We start from the raw sequence: 17,740 nt of genomic DNA, 5'->3' as shown, positions 1-17,740 counted from the left end.
CATACAGACCCAGAAGGTCACCGAATCAATTTGCAGTCTGTGCAAGTTCATTGATCTCAGCCAATGGTGATAGCAGGAAGATGCTACAAATGGCCTCAGTGCCCTTAGGCCAGCAAGGAAAAAATTCAACCAGGGTTTCCACTCCTGAACCCCAACCAGTGACTCTTGCCGGAAAGTGTGGATATTGGGTCAGAACAAGAGACAGCTCATCTGTGATATCGCCACAGTCAAATATCCTACCAATATTGGCTTTCTAGGCTAACAGATGAAGAACAGCCATGTGAGTGAGGTACCAGACAGTAACTGATGCCTGTGGAGTTATAGGCAGCACTGTAGTTGGATCTGGACTGAAGGGCAGATAAGTCAGATGTAGTTCTGGCTCAGCAATGCAAGTGGAATCCACTCTGAATGAAACAGGACTGACTCTGCCAAGGTGCAACTTTGCTTTTAATGTATTTGGTTCACAAACTGTCTAAAAACAAATGTGTAAAACTTCCCAATCATTCAGATGAACCATTTCCTTTACCACACACAGTAACACAATGAAAACACCAGGGAACTGATCTTTTACGTCCACCCGAGAGCACAAATGGGGCCTCGGTTTAACTTCTTTCAGATGAAACTTTAAACCGAAGCCCCGACTACTCTCTCAGGTGGACGTAAAAAGATCCAACAACACTATTTCGAAGAGCAAGATTTATTCCTGGTGTCTTGGGAGGGATATTTATCCCTCAATCAACAAAACAAAAAAAACAAACAGATTATCTGGTCACGTTATCACATTGCTGTTTGTCGGAGCTTGCCGTGTGCAAATTGGCTGCCACGTTTCCTACATTACAGAAGCATTTCATTGGCTGTAAAGCGCTTTAAGACATCCGGTGGTCGTGAAAAGCACTTTATAAATGCAAGTCTTTCTTTCCTTCTATTTCTGTGGGTCTCTGTCCCAGTCTGTGAGGACAGCTCTGCATGATTAAATTACCAGGAGTGTTGTAGAACTGCACAAATTTGTACATCGTGGAGCATAACTCAACAGTTTAAAAAATATTTCTATGGTCCCAGAAAATAGTAATTTGATTGCTCTTCACTTTTACCACATTTTCTTCAATCTAAATATTTTTAGCTTTAGCTTTTCTCGTTTTTTTTCTTTGTCCCTTAAGCTTCCTCATCTTTTTCCTAGGTCTTTTATTTTTAAAGTTTATGTTCTTTTCACCTTCAGTTATTTATTTTCCCCATGTATTAAGTAGAATCACAAACAGGATAGCAAACGTGGAGGCTAATTATTCCACTGAGTATGTGTCAGCTTCACAACTAGAACTGTCAGCTCTAATCTCATTTTCCTTCCTTTTATCCATTTTATGTTTCCTTTTTCACATACTTATCCATTTCCCTTTTAATTTGTGCTATCTGCCTCAGTAGCCACTGATGATAAAACATTCCATGTTCCAAAAACCGAGTGAAGAAAGTATTTGAAGTTCTCCTTTCATTCTCCGTGCAATTCCTGAGTTTATACCTTCTTGTTGGAGTAGCTAAAAATGAAAAGCATTTCACTATTTAACCTCTCAAAACCTTTCATAATTTTGAAAACCTCTACTAGACCCCTCCTTAGCCATTGTTTCAGTAAAAATACATTCCATATTTTGAACCTCATTTCTTCTAACTGATTTGTATCACTGTATCATGACTTGAGACTTTCTGTTTTACAAGGAATAATTTCTGCTCTCACACTCCGTTTTCCTTTACATAAGAACCTAAGAAATAGGAACAGGAGGAGTAGGCCATACGGCCCCTCGAGCCTGCACCGCCATTCAGTATCATGGCTAATCTGATCATGGACTCAGCTCCATTTCTCCACCCGCTCTCCATAACACCTTATCGTTTAAGAAACTGTCTATTTCTGTCAAATTTATTCAATGTCCCGGCTTCCACAGCTCTCTGAGGCAGCAAATTCCACAGATTTACAACCCTCAGAAAATAAATTTCTCCTCATCTCAGTTTTAAATGGGCAGCCCCCTTATTCGAAGATCATGCCCTCTAGTTCTAGTCTCCCCCATCAGTGGAAACATCCTCTCTGCATCCACCTTGTCAAGCCCCCTCAATCTTATACGTTTCAATAAGATCACCGCTCATTCTTCTGAATTCTAATGAGTAGAGACCCAACCTACTCAATCTTTCTTCATAAGTCAACCCCCTCATCCCCAGAATCAACCTAGTGAACCTTCTCTGAACTGCCTCCAAAGCAAGTATATCCTTTTGCAAATATGGAAACCAAAACTGCCCAGTGTCCGACCAGTGCAAAATCTCACCCATACCCTGTATCTCCAAATCAAACTACTGAGAAATCGATAGACGGTTAGTTTCTGCTTAATTATAGAGTGTATTCTCCCTGAAAGGGCACATTTCAGAACTTCAGTGAAGGTTGGCAACAGCCAAATGTGTGATGGGATGTGGTTGGAGTTTAATTACACCACTTCAAAACACAGAGCACTTGTAAACTTTGTGCGGCTTGTCTGGTTAAGACCATCCTACGTTTTAAGGCATTTGTTTGTGGGTTTATCCAGAGCAGAGTGGGATGAATCCTAATCCCAGTGACAGGTTATTCCTTTCATGTCCCATCAATGAGCCAGCAAATTGATCAATAAAAAGTGACTTGAGTTCAGTGAACCGGTCTAGTTCAGTTATTAGATTAATCGAAGTTGGCATCAAGGATCAATTTGGTACCAATCTTTCATTGACATGTGCATCATCTTGAAGCCAGCTTGTCCCTTGGCAGCCTGCTGAACTTCCCACCAAGGAGGACAGTTACTGGACAACTACAGTTTGAGCCCTTGGAATTTATTCTCTTCCCCAAGCAGCTAGATAAGCAGCACAATAAAATAGAGTGCATGGTCACCATGCTCCCAACCACAGCATAATCACCCCCATACTATATCAAACTGTGATCCAACAGTTGGGAGTGGAGCTTCAACTGCAACTCTTACCTCTCTACAATACAATTTAACTATATACCAAACTCTGGATATCAGTATGTGCTTGCTCATACAGCATTGAATGGCTTGTCATTCCAAGCCTCGGTTTCTCATCAGTTACATTACAGACATCTGCTTTTACATGATGAAAGGCTGCTTGGTGATGTGCTAGTCATCTTGAAGTTCTGGACATCTAAGGTACCAGCATTTCTAGGGATTTTCATGGACAAGACTGACTCCATCTTAATATGCTGTGTGGTGGGTCACTGCAGAATAAGGACCTGCCTCCCCGCAAAAGTGCCCCCCTTTTTAAGCAAACCTACCATTAAAGCCTGGCCATGGACCTCATACATGGGCCAAAGGAAGTCCTTCAGTTGTATCTAACACTTGATAGAGAACATTGGGCATATAGTTCACGAGGCACAAACCTTGCACTTTTCCATCTGTAATGCTCTCCTCTTATAACCCACCCAGGGGCCACTGACTCACTGAACCCAGATCTCCCCCTGGTACGGGCCCGGATCCCGCACTGCGACTAAAAGTTGCTGAATCATTGCTCAAAACCCCGGCCCAACCCAAAGGGGGGGAGGGAGCGGAATCAGGCCGGCATTTTGCGGCCCGGGCGCAGGATCAGACTCGGGGGGGAACCGCGCTAACCCGGCGCCATTTAACGGGACACTGCCACAGGCCCAAACTTGAGGCCGGCAGCAGCGGGGCGGAGACGAGGAGAGACCGTCGCCACGCTTTCCTTCCCCAAGTGCCGGCCTTACCTGCAGGTCCCAGTCCGCGGACTCCAGGTAGAAGCGGGCCCGCTCCTCCTCGACGCCTGTCACTGTCACGAACTCACGAATCGCTTCCTGCTCCGGCGCCGCCATCTTCCCGTGTCACAGCCGTATTGTTCGCCCACGTAAAACCTCACGCACAAAGGTTCCGGGGGGAACAACTTATCCCACCGCTAACAGTGCAGATAAGGAGCTCAGTCATTCTAACAAATGCAGCAATCATTGGCAGTGTGCAACGCTGTGATGTAAATAACAGTTCCAAACACTTCGTTTGTCCTTGCAGTTGGTTTGTCTGATATTTGTTTAACAATAAATCGTTCCTCAATTACTCAAATTTAATAAACAATTTATGAATTACCACAATGTAACATCTTTTAAAAAGAAAAAGTGTGCTAAGTGAATAAAATTCAGACACAGGTTACTTCCCTAACTGAAATAATAGAAAATTATTAACACTGAATTATGATATTTGACCATTAGCTCGAAAACAGGGATGCTTCTATAAAGGGAACATTACCTGCCATTCCACTGCCCTTTTATGCCTGCAAACATCACACCTACGCATCGAATATGCAGTCTCCAGAGAATACAACCGCTACACCAGCAAAGACATGCCGATCTAGGCTGACTTGAACAACATACCACCAACCCATCTCAAATCTAGAAGGATATTCTGTCGCCTAAGTCCTTCAGCGATCTCCCCTCAGCCTTGAGCGATGGCGAAATGCTTGGCAGAAATGCGACATACGGAATGGGTTCCTTATAGAGGACCCCACAGGACAACCTGAAGGATTAAACCTTTCTTGCCAACCGCCTCAAAACAGGTCATGGTAGGTGTTGCCATTTTCTCCATAGATGGAAGATTAAAGCATCCCCATCATATGACTCTGGAGCTCCTAATCAGACCCTGGAGCACATTATTGAGCACTGCCCTCAGAGGAAATTTGCAGGCAGCCTACAAGATATCCATGCTGTTACACCAGAAGCTTTGGCCTGGATATCCAACTTAGATATTAACATTTGATTTACTTTGCAACTACCATACGAAAGAAGAAGAGCCTGCAGACCTTACCAACCTGATTAGATATATTGGTTGGGTATTCAGGGGCTACTTTCAGTTCGCTGTGGGCAGAACTTGTTCTGTGTACAATTTTTAAAGCACACTTTAAATTCCCGTGGGCATTATTTTAAAACAGCCTTTAACCTAGGTTATCAAATTGTTACAACAATACAGTGTGCTAACAATAGCAGAGAATGTACAATCCCAAAAGCTCTCAATTGACACAAAGCTTTCATTTATTCTATTTGATATAAACTAGAACTAAGTAATAGGTTAAGTGTAGCTATATTTATATTGAAGCTGAAAATTCAGAAATGACGGTGAGTTAAAAAGTTCATTTCTGGACCTGGCCTTGAAACCCACACAGACTAATGTTCTTAGGGTGTCTGTTGACTGCAAGCATCCTAAGTGAATTCGGACAACCTCAATCCTGTTCTTTGTGGGTACAAAATCTACGACACAAAATTGCTCTAATTCAAAAAAAGAAAGAACGACTTGCATTTATAGAGCACCTTTCACAACCACCGACATCCTAAAGCGCTTTACAGCCAATTAAGTACTTTTTGGAGTGTAGTCACTGTTATAATGTAAGAAACACAGCAGCCAATTTGCACACAGCAAGCTCCCACAACAGCAATGTGGTAATGACCAGATAATCTGTTTTAGTGATGTTGATTTGAGGGACAAATATTGGCTGAGACACCAGGGGTAACTTCTCTGCTCTTCTTCGAAATAGTGCCATGGGATCTTTTACGTCCACCTGAGACAGCAGACAGGACCTCGATTTAATGTCTCATCTGAAAGACGTCACCTCCAACAGTGCAGCACTCCCTCAGTACCTGTACTGCACTGGAATGTCAGCCTAGAATTTTGTGCTCAAGTCTCTAGAGTGGAACCTGCAAAATCCTTACTCTACAGCATGAAACCACACGAGGCACATTCTGGGGACAAGGTCACTCTGTGACCTGCTCTCTTTATTTACAGGACTCCAAAGACGACGACCCTGCGTGGGACCTCCCTTTTTATACCTGTGTGATCAGGTAAGGAGTGTTTCCCACAAGTTCACCCCTTGTGGTCAAGGTGTGCATCTAGGTTGAGTGTATATAGTAATACAGTGGTGTTACATTGTGGTTACATACATTACATCACCTCCTCCCCCCCCCAAAGTCTTATTGGGATCATAGGTTTAGTCTTTCAGGTGGTCAACGCTCCCTCGTGGAGCGCCTCAGTTGGGGCTCTGGTTGTTCGACACTGATGTGAGTGTCTGTCACCTGTGGTGATTCCGGCCTGTCCGGGCTGACCGCAGGGACTGTGCATTCTTCTGATTGCTCTTGTTGCTCGTTCACTGGTGATGTTGTGAGCTCCATCTCATGGTCTTCTTCAGGTTCCTCCATGTCGATGCTGAAACTTTTTTTTACTTGGTCCAGATGCTTACGGCATATCTGACCATTGTTGAGTTTTACCACAATGACCCTATTCCCCTCTTTGTCAATTACAGTGCCCTCAAGACATTTGGGCCCCAAGGCGTGATTGAGGATGAATACAAGATCATTTATTTCTATATATATGTGTACAGACCTCCAAACAGTAGTAGTGATGTTGAGGAGGGCATGAAACAGGAAATTAGGGGTGCATGCAATAAAGGTGCAGCAGTTATAATGGGTGACTTTAATATGCACATAGATTGGGCTAGCCAAACTGGAAGCAATACGGTGGAGGAGGATTTCCTGGAGTGCATAAGGGATGGTTTTCTAGACCAATATGTCGAGGAACCAACTAGGGGGAAGGCCATCTTAGACTGGGTGTTGTGTAATGAGAGAGGATTAATTAGCAATCTCATTGTGCGAGGCCCCTTGGGGAAGAGTGACCATAATATGGTAGAATTCTGCATTAGGATAGAGAATGAAACAGTTAATTCAGAGACCATGGTCCAGAACTTAAAGAAGGGTAACTTTGAAGGTATGAGGCCTGAATTGGCTAGGATAGATTGACGAATGATATTTAAGGGGTTGACTGTGGATGGGCAATGGCAGACATTTAGAGACCGCATGGATGAACTACAACAATTGTACATTCCTGTCTGGTGTAAAAATAAAAAAGGGAAGGTGGCTCAACCGTGGCAATCAAGGGAAATCAGGGATAGTATTAAAGCCAAGGAAATGGCATACAAATTGGCCAGAAATAGCAGCGAACCCGGAGACTGGGAGAAATTTAGAACTCAGCAGAGGAGGACAAAGGGTTTGATTAGGGCAGGAAAAATGGAGTACGAGAAGAAGTTTGCAGGGAACATTAAGGCGGATTGCAAAAGTTTCTATAGATATGTAAAGAAAAAAAGGTTAGTAAAGACAAACGTAGGTCCCCTGCAGTCAGAATCAGCGGAAGTCATAACGGGGAACAAAGAAATGGCAGACCAATTGAACAAGTACTTTGGTTCGGTATTCACTAAGGAGGACACAAACAACCTTCCGGATATAAAAGGGGTCAGAGGGTCTAGTAAGGAGGAGGAACTGAGGGAAATCCTTATTAGTCAGGAAATTGTGTTGGGGAAATTGATGGGATTGAAGGCCGATAAATCCCCAGGGCCTGATGGACTGCATCCCAGAGTACTTAAGGAGGTGGCCTTGGAAATAGCGGATGCATTGACAGTCATTTTCCAACATTCCATTGACTCTGGATCAGTTCCTATCGAGTGGAGGGTAGCCAATGTAACCCCACTTTTTAAAAAAGGAGGGAGAGAGAAAACAGGGAATTATAGACCGGTCAGCCTGACCTCAGTAGTGGGTAAAATGATGGAATCAATTATTAAGGATGTCATAGCAGTGCATTTGGAAAGAGGTGACATGATAGGTCCAAGTCAGCATGGATTTGTGAAAGGGAAATCATGCTTGACAAATCTTCTGGAATTTTTTGAGGATGTTTCCAGTAAAGTTGACAAAGGAGAACCAGTTGATGTGGTATATTTGGACTTTCAGAAGGCTTTCGACAAAGTCCCACACAAGAGATTAATGTGCAAAGTTAAAGCACATGGGATTGGGGGTAGTGTGCTGACATGGATTGAGAACTGGTTGTCAGACAGGAAGCAAAGAGTAGGAGTAAATGGGTACTTTTCAGAATGGCAGGCAGTGACTAGTGGGGTACCGCAAGATTCTGTGCTGGGCCCCCAGCTGTTTACATTGTACATTAATGATTTAGACGAGGGGATTAAATGTAGTATCTCCAAATTTGCGGATGACACTAAGTTGGGTGGCAGTGTGAGCTGCGAGGAGGATGCTATGAGGCTGCAGAGTGACTTGGATAGGTTAAGTGAGTGGGCAAATGCATGGCAGATGAAGTATAATGTGGATAAATGTGAGGTTATCCACTTTGGTGATAAAAACAGAGAGACAGACTATTATCTGAATGGTGACAGATTAGGAAAAGGGGAGGTGCAACGAGACCTGGGTGTCATGGTACATCAATCATTGAAGGTTGGCATGCAGGTACAGCAGGCGGTTAAGAAAGCAAATGGCATGTTGGCCTTCATAGCGAGGGGATTTGAGTACAGGGGCAGGGAGGTGTTGCTACAGTTGTACAGGGCCTTGGTGAGGCCACACCTGGAGTATTGTGTACAGTTTTGGTCTCCTAACTTGAGGAAGGACATTCTTGCTATTGAGGGAGTGCAGCGAAGATTCACCAGACTGATTCCCGGGATGGTGGGACTGACCTATCAAGAAAGACTGGATCAACTGGGCTTGTATTCACTGGAGTTCAGAAGAATGAGAGGGGACCTCATAGAAACGTTTAAAATTCTGACGGGTTCAGACAGGTTAGATGCAGGAAGAATGTTCCCAATGTTGGGGAAGTCCAGAACCAGGGGTCACAGTCTAAGGATAAGGGGTAAGCCATTTAGGACTGAGATGAGGAGAAACTTCTTCACCCAGAGAGTGGTGAACCTGTGGAATTCTCTACCACAGAAAGTTGTTGAGGCCAATTCACTAAATATATTCAAAAGGGAGTTAGATGAAGTCCTTACTACTAGGGGGATCAAGAGGTATGGCGAGAAAGCAGGAAGGGGGTACTGAAGTTGCATGTTCAGCCATGAACTCATTGAATGGCAGTGCAGGCTAGAAGGGCTGAATGGCCTACTCCTGCACCTATTTTCTATGTTTCTATGTTTCTATGTTCCTATATATCTCCCCCTCAAATTACGGTCATGGTACACATTTTCCGACTTGCGCTTGCCCTCAGCTATGTCAGTCAGGACTGGGTGAATGAGGGAGAACCGAGTTTTGTGTCCGTTTCATTAGTAGCTCTGCGGACGGGATCCCCATGAGCGAGTGCGGTCGGGATCTATAGGCCAGCAAGAGGCGCGACAGGCGGCATTGTAGCAACCCTTGCTTAATGATTTGGACCGCTCGTTCCGCCTGGCCATTGGAGGCTGGCTTGAACGGCGCAGTCCTGATGTGGTTGATGCCATTGCCGACATAAACTCTCGGATTTCGTAGCTTGTGAAATATGGACCGTTATCACTAATCAGGGTGTCCAGCAAGCCATGGGTTGCAAAGATCACACGTAGGCTTTCCACGGTGATGGATGACGTGCATGAATTCAGAATGATGCACTCGATCCATTTCGAGTTCGCATCTACCACAATAAGGAACATCTTACCCATGAACGGGCCCGCGTAGTCAACATGAATGCGTGACCATGGCCTGGTGGGCCAGGGCCACAGGCTGAGCGGGGCCTCCCTGGGGGCATTGCCCAGCTGGGCACACGTCTTGCATCTGCGAACACAGTGTTCCAGGTCTGAATCAATTTCAGGCCACCAAACGTGTGACTGGGCAATGGCCTTTGTCAGCACAATGCCTGGGTGCTCGCTGTGGAGTTCCCTGATGAATGCCTCCCTGCCCTTCTGGGGCATAACTACCCGGCTGCCCCATAGTAGGCAGTCGGCTTGGATGGAGAGCTCATCCATCCGTCTGTGGAACGGTCTGACCTCCTCAGGGCATGCTCCGTGTGTGGGCACCCAATCCCCAGTCAGGACACATTTCTTAATCAGGGATAGGAGGGGATCTCTGTTTGTCCAGATTTTGATCTGGTGGGCTGTGATGGGGGAGCCTGCGCTGTCAAAGGCATCGACAACCATAATCACCTCGGCGTTTTGCTCCGCTGCCCCCTCAGTGGTGACCAGTGGAAGCCTGCTGAGCGCATCAGTGCAATTTTCAGTGCCAGGCCAGTGCCGGATGGAATAGTCATAAGCAGCCAGCGTGAGAGCCCATCGCTGTATGCGAGCTGGCGCATTGGCATTGACAGCCTTGCTGTCTGACAGCAGGGATGTTAACGGCTTGTGGTCCGTTTCTAATTCGAACCTCCTGCCAAAAAGGTACTGATGCATCTTTTTCACCCAAAGGCACATGCGAGTGCTTCCTTCTCAACCATCCCATATCCCCGTTCAGCTTGAGAGAGCGACCTGGAGGCATAAGCCACAGGTTGCAGTTGGACCCTCAGCATTGCCCTGCTACAACACGCACCCGACCCCATAGGACGATGCATTACATGTCAGAACCAATTTTCTACAGGGGTCGTACAGGGTCACCAACTTGTTTGAACAAAGTAGGTTTCGCGCCTGATCAAAAGCCCGTTCCTGACAGTCCCCCCAAAACCAATCGCAACCCTTACGCAAGAGTATGTGTAGCGGCTCCAACAACGTGCTGAAGTTCGGCAGAAAGTTCCCGAAATAATTCAACAGTCCCAGGAATGAACACAACTCCGATGTGTTGCAGGGCCTGGGTGCTCGTCGAATCGCCTCTGTTTTGGATTCGGTGGGCCGAATGCCATCTGCAACAACCCTCCTGCCCAAAAACTCAACCTCAGGAGCTAAGAACACACATTTAGACTTCTTGAGTCGCAGGCCTACCCGGTCCAGTCAGCGTAGCACCTCCCCCAGGTTGTGGAGGTGTTCCTCGGTGTCTCGACCCGTGATGAGGATGTTGTCCTGGAATACGATCGTTCCAGGAATGGATTTAAGCAGGCTTTCCTTGTTTCTTTGAAAAATTGCGGCCGCTGATCGAATGCCAAACGGGCACCTGTTATAAACTAACAGTCCCTTGTGCATGGTGATGGTGGTCAGTAGTTTAGATTCGTCGGCCAGTTCCTGGATCATATAGGCTGAAGTGAGGTCCAACTTGGTGAACAGTTTGCCACCCTCGGGAATGGGTATTGATCTTGTAGGGACACCCGATTGATGGTGGCCTTGTAGTCGCCACAGATCCTGACAGAGCCATCCTTTTTTAGGACGGGAACGATGGGGCTCGTTGAATTCAACAGGTGAGATGATGCCCTCTCTCAACAGCCGGTCCAATTCGCTCTCGATCTTTTCCCGCATCACATACGGCACCGCTCTGGCTTTGTGGTGCACTGGCCTGGCATCCGGGGTGATGTGTAGCACTACCTTAGTGCCTTTGAAAGTCCTGACGCCAGGTTGGAATAGTGAATCGAATTGTTGTAGGACTTGTGAGCACAAACTTCGCTCCACAGATGACATTGCGTGAACATCCCCCCATTTCCAGTTCATCTCGGCTAACCAGCTCCTCCCCAACAGTGCGGGACCATTGCCCAGGACAATCCAGAGCGGCAGCCGATTCACTAACCCATTGTGTGTGGCAGCCAACATTGCACTGCCTAGCACCGGAATGATTTCTTTAGTGTAAGTCCGTAATTGTGTCTTAATACGTGCTAACTTGGGTCTACTGGCTTTAAGTGGCCATAGCTTCTCAAATTGCTGAACTCCCATGAGTGACTGGCTGGCCCCAGTGTCCAGCTCCATGCGTACAGGGATACCGTTTAATAAAACCCTCATCATCATTGGTGGCATTCTGGTGTATGAACTGTGACTATTCGCCACATGGACCCGTTGAACCTCGGCGTCCATCGATTTGCCCCAAAAGTCATCCTGCCTCAAAGAACCCTCTTCTGGTCCATTCGCCTCATATATTAGTCTGGTTGCAGACTTCCTGCACATTCGAGCTAAATGGCCACTGAGATTGCAGTTCCTGCAGGGGTAAACTTTTGAAATCTGCAAAATCTAGCTGAGTGTTTTCCCCCACACCTCCAGCATGAGTTAAACTTTCCATTGTTGGCATTCTGCGCTGACTGTCGCTTTGACTGCTCTTAAGTACCCTACTAGTGGGTGTCAATGGCCCCATCCCGGGCTGCATTGTCCACTGTGATGGCGTGAATGTCCGTTCAGCCTGCCATTGTCTCTGTTGCAGTCCTACTCTGGGGTCTATTGCTGCTTGGGGAATGTCAGACTGCCCCTGCCTGCCTGCGGGACTCTGAGTCGCATTGATGATGTTGACTCCCTGATCCATCGCCTCGTTAGAGGCAGAATTGCGCGCGTATATTATTTTCGTCTCTTCCTCCCCTGCCATGAAAGTTTTAGCCATCAACGCCGCCACTTCCAAGGTCAAATCCTTGGTCTCAATTAATTTGCGGAAAATTCCCGCATGACCGATGTCCTCGATAAAGAAGCCCCTTAACATCTCCCCCCTGCAGGCGTCTGTGAACTTACAGAGGCTGGCCAAATGCCGGAGGTCCGCTACAAAGTCCGGTATGCTCTGTCTTTCACGGTGGGTGTAGAATCTGTGTTGGGCCATATGTATGCTGCTCGCCGGTTTGAGGTGCTCCCCGATCAATGTGGGAAGTTCTTCAAAGGTTTGGTCCGCCGGTTTTTCGGGTGCTAGTGAGTCCTTCATGAGCGCGTAAGTCTTTGGTCCGCAGCTGGTCAAAAGATGAGCCCTTCGCTTGTCGGCCGCTGCATCCCCCAGCCAGTCTTTCGTAACAAAGCTTTGCTGAAGCCTCTCAACAAAATCGTCCCAGTCTTCCCCAGCACAGTACCATTCCTCTGTGCTACCGGTGGCCATTCTCATGGGCCGTGAGTTCCCGTTTCTCGTCGCCAATGGCAAGTCCTTACTCTACAGCATGAAACCACACGAGGCACATTCTGGGGACAAGTTCACTCTGTGACCTGCTCTCTTTATTTACAGGACTCCAAAGAGAGTGACCCTGCATGGTACCTCCCTTTTTATACCTGTGTGATCAGGTAAGAAGTGTCTCCCACAAGTTCACCCCTTGTGGTCAAGGTATGCATCTAGGTTGAGTGAATACAGTAATACAGTGGCGTTACATTGTGGTTACATACATGACAGAACCTAAACCCACAACCTTCTAACACAGAGGCAAAGGCGCGACCAACTGTACTACAGCTGACACAGGGTTTTGGAGCAGCTCTTTTAAAAAGAACTGACATTGTAAGTTGATGTTGAATAGCACTGGCTCTGTAGACCAACATATTGATGAGGACACACTGACTGTGATCACAAGAAGTTACTGCCTGAAATTAAGATATCCAGTCCATATTAAAATGGCATTATTTAAATGCCGAAATCTAAAACTAATAACACACAATACTCTTCAAGCAACTGAAACAAACTGTGGATTTAAAATAGCATGTTGTGCCGAAATTTTAGCCTAAGTCTATTCTTTGCATATTCCTAAAAATGGTTTATGAGCATCAGTATGTCAGCTAATAGTTACAGACAGATACCCGGAACCGGATAATAGAATCTTAGAATAATACAGCACAGAAGGAGGCCATTCTGTCCATCATGCTCATCCAGCATTCTGTCCTATGCTGGTTCTCTGGAAGAGCTACCCAATTAATCCCACACCACTGATCGTTCCCCATAGTCCTGTAAATTTGTCCTCTTCAAGTATTTATCCAATTCCCTTTGGAGCTTATTATTGAATCTCCTTCCACCACCCTTTCAGGTGGTGCATTCCAGATCATAACAATTCACTGCATAAATTTTCTTTCCTCATGTTGCCTCTGATTCTTTCGTCAATTTTCTCAATTTGTGTCCTCTTCTGCCACTGGAAACAGGTTCTCCTTATTTACACTATCAAAACCCTTCATGATTTTGAACACCTCTATCAAATCTCTTCTAACCTTCTCTGCTCAAAGGAGAACAGCCCCAGCTTCTCCAGTCTCTCCACATAACTGAAGTCCTTCATAAGAACATAAGAACATAAGAAATAGGAGCAGGAGTAGGTAATTTTGCCCCTCGAGCCTGTTCCACCATTTAATAAGATCATGGCTGATCTGCTCATGGACTCAGCTCCACTTCCCTGCCCGCTCCCCATAACCCTTTATTCCCTTATCGCTCAAAAATCTAACTCCACCTTAAATATATTCAACGACCCAGCTTCCACAGCTCTCTGGGCAGAGAATTCCATAGATTTACAACCCTCTGAGAGAAGAAATTCCTCCTCATCTCAGTTTTAAATGGGCGGCCCCTTATTCTTGAGACTATGTCCCCTAGATCTAGTATGAGTGGAAATATCCTCTCTGCATCCACCTTGTCGAGCCCCCTCATTATCTTATATGTTTCGATACGATCACCTCTCATTCTTCTGAATTCCAATGAGTATAGGCCCAACCTACTCAACTTATCTTCATAATTCAACTCCCTCATCTCTGGAATCAACCTAGTGAACCTTCCCTGAACTGCCTCCAATGCCAGTATATCATCCTTAAATACGGAGACCAAAACTGTACGCAGTACTCTAGGTGTGGCCTCACTAATACTCTGTACCATTGTAGAAGGACTTCTCTGCTTTTATACTCTATCCCCCTTGCAATAAAGGCCAACATTCCATTTGCCTTCCTGATTACGTGTTGTACCTGCATGCTAGCTTTTTGTGTTTCATGAACAAGGACCCCCTGGTCACTCTGTACTGCAGCACTTTGCAATTTTTCTCCATTTAAATAATAATTTGCTTTTCTATTTTTTCTGCCAAAGTGCATAACCTCACATTTTCCCACATTATACTCCATCTGCCAAATTTTTGCCCATTCACTTAGCCTGTCCATATCCCTTTGCAGATTTTTTGTGTCCTCCTCACAATTTGCTTTCCTACCTATCTTTGTATCATCAGCAAACTTGGCTATATTACACTCAGTCCCTTCCTCCAAGTCATTAATATAGATTGTAAATGGAGGATTGGTGGCTGGACAGAAGAGCATTGGAATACTCGAGTCTGGAGATGACAAAGGCATCGATGAGAGTTTCAACAACAGATGTGTTGAGGTAAAGATGGAGGATTAGGGGTCAGAAGCTCAACATGGGGTCAAATAGAATGTCACGGTTGTGAACACTCTGATTCAGCCTCTATCAAATCCCCTCAGAATTTTGAACACTTCTATTAGATCTCCCCTTAATTTTCTCTGCTCTAAGGAAAACAATCCCAGCATCCCTATTCTCGCTACATAGGTGCCAGAGAGTGGGAGACATGGCCAGAGAGCAGGACATGCAGCCAGAGAGCGGGACACGCGACCAGAGAGCGGGACACACGACCAGAGAGCAGAACACGCAGCCAGAGAGCGGAACACGCGGCCAGAGAGCGGGAGACGCAGGCCAGAGAGCGGGACATGCAGCCAGAGAGTGGAACACGCGGCCAGAGAGCGGGAGACGCAGGCCAGAGAGCGGGACATGCAGCCAGAGAGTGGAACACGCGGCCAGAGAGCGGGAGACACAGGCCAGAGAGCGGGACGTGCAGCCAGAGAGCGGAACACGCGACTAGAGAGCAGAACACGCAGTCAGAGAGCGGAACACGCCAGAGAGCAGGAGATGCAGGCCAGAGAGCGGAACACGCCAGAGAGCAGGAGACGCAGGCCAGAGAGCGGAACACGCGACCAGAGAGCGGAACACGCGGCCAGAGAGCGGAACACGCCAGAGAGCGGGAGACGCAGGCCAGAGAGTGGAACACATGGCCAGAGAGCAGGAGACACAGGCCAGAGAGCAGGAGACGCAGGCCAGAGAGCGGAACACGCAGCCAGAGAGCGGAACACGCGACCAGAGAGCAGAACACGCAGCCAGAGAGTGGAACACGCGACCAGAGAGCAGAACACGCAGCCAGAGAGCGGAACACGCCAGAGAGCAGGAGACGCAGGCCAGAGAGCGGAACACGCCAGAGAGCGGGAGACGCAGGCCAGAGAGTGGAACACATGGCCAGAGAGCGGAACACGTGGCCAGAGAGCAGGAGACACAGGCCAGAGAGCAGGAGACGCAGGCCAGAGAGCGGAACACGCAGCCAGAGAGCGGAACACGCGACCAGAGAGCAGAACACGCAGCCAGAGAGCGGAACACGCCAGAGAGCAGGAGACGCAGGCCAGAGAGCGGAACACGCGACCAGAGAGCAGAACACGCAGCCAGAGAGCGGAACACGCGACCAGAGAGCAGAACACACAGCCAGAGAGCGGAACACGCCAGAGAGCGGGAGACGCAGGCCAGAGAGTGGAACACATGGCCAGAGAGCGGAACACGTGGCCAGAGAGCAGGAGGCACAGGCCAGAGAGCGGAACACGCAGCCTGAGCGCGAGGCCCTGGGGTCGGCGAGCAGATGAATGAGAAGTATTTCTCTTTCTCTTTTATAACAGATAAGTCTAATTAGAGGGGTGGCAGGGCAGCTTAGCCCTGTGGAGTGCATGTGGGAAGTCCTGGACAGTTCATGCGACCTAGACAACCATGTGTGCAGGAGGTGTCTCCAGCTTCAACTACTTGAGCTACGTGGATAGCACATTTCAGGAGGTGGTCACCCCGCAGCTTAAAAGCGTGCAGGCAGAGGGGCAGTGGGTGAATACCAGATGGAGGAAGAATGCTAGGCAGGTAGCCAGTAGTGCAGGAGCCCCCCCGCCCCCCCCCCCCCCCACCGACCCCCCCAGCCTATCTCGCTTTCCAACTGATATTCTCTTTTGAGCAACAGTGAGGATGTTGGTGCCTCTGGGGAGTGCAGCCAAAGCCAAGTCCAAGGCACCACAGGTGGCTCAGCTGCACAGGGAAGAGGGACAAAGAATAAAAGAGCTATGGTGGTAGGGGATTCTATAGTTAGGGGAATAGGAGCTAATGCAACGCCTCTGTTTAAAAAAGGGGGCAGACAAAAGGCAGGTAACTATAGGCCGGTTAGTTTAACATCTGTAGTGGGGAAAATGCTTGAAGCTATCATTAAGGAAGAAATAGGGGGACATCTAGATAGGAATAGTGCAATCAAGCAGATGCAACATGGATTCATGAATGGGAAATCATTTTTAACTAATTTACTGGAATTCTTTGAGGATATAACGAGCATGGTGGATAGAGGTGTACCGATGGATGTGGTGTATTTAGATTTCCAAAAGGCATTCGATAAGGTGCCACACAAAAGGTTACTGCAGAAGATAAAGGTACGCGGAGTCAGAGGAAATGTATTAGCATAGATAGAGAATTGGCTGGCTAACAGAAAGCAGAGAGTTGGGATAAATGGGTCCTTTTCGGGTTGGAAATCGGTGGTTAGTGGTGTGTCACAGGGATCGATGCTGGGATCACAACTGTTTACAATATACATAGATGACCTGGAAGAGGGGACAGAGTGTAGTGTAACAAAATTTACAGATGACACAAAGATTAGTGGGAAAGCGGGTTGTGTAGAGGACTCAGAGAGGCTGCAAAGAGATTTAGATAGGTTAAGCGAATGGGCTAAGGTTTGGCAGATGGAATACAAGGTCAGAAAATGTGAGGTCATCCACCTTGGAAAAAAAAACAGTAAAAGGGAATATTATTTAAATGAGGAGAAATTACAACATGCTGCGGTGCAGAGGGACCTGGGGGTCCTTGTGCATGAATCCCAAAAAGTTAGTTTGCAGGTACAGCAGGTAATCAGGAAGGCGAATGGAATGTTGGCCTTCATTGCGAGAGGGATGGAGTACAAAAACAGGGAGGTCCTGCTGCAATGGTACAGGGTATTGGTGAGGCCGCACCTGGAGTACTACATGCAGTTTTGGTCACCTTACTTAAGGAAGGATATACTAGCTTTGGAAGGGGTACAGGGACGATTCATTAGGCTGATTCCGGAGATGA

At 47.0% G+C, this 17,740-nt stretch overlaps 1 protein-coding gene across 1 annotated transcript in view; it reads right to left on the bottom strand.

Moving 5' to 3' along the window:
- nsfl1c (NSFL1 (p97) cofactor (p47)) overlaps positions 1 to 3,872 on the bottom strand; it is a 32,209-nt gene extending 28,337 nt beyond the window's left edge. Inside the window, exon 1 of the mRNA XM_070896105.1 lies at positions 3,737 to 3,872. Within this exon, the coding sequence (XP_070752206.1) occupies positions 3,737 to 3,841 (105 nt within the window). The 5' untranslated portion in view covers positions 3,842 to 3,872. The remainder of the gene's footprint in view (positions 1 to 3,736) is intronic.
- Between the last annotated feature and the right edge of the window lie 13,868 nt (positions 3,873 to 17,740).

This window comes from Pristiophorus japonicus, chromosome 12 (assembly GCF_044704955.1).
Source record: "Pristiophorus japonicus isolate sPriJap1 chromosome 12, sPriJap1.hap1, whole genome shotgun sequence".
Taxonomy (NCBI): domain Eukaryota; kingdom Metazoa; phylum Chordata; class Chondrichthyes; family Pristiophoridae; genus Pristiophorus; species Pristiophorus japonicus.
Note: the sequence above shows the minus strand (reverse complement) of the source record. Positions and strands in the feature narration are given on the sequence as shown.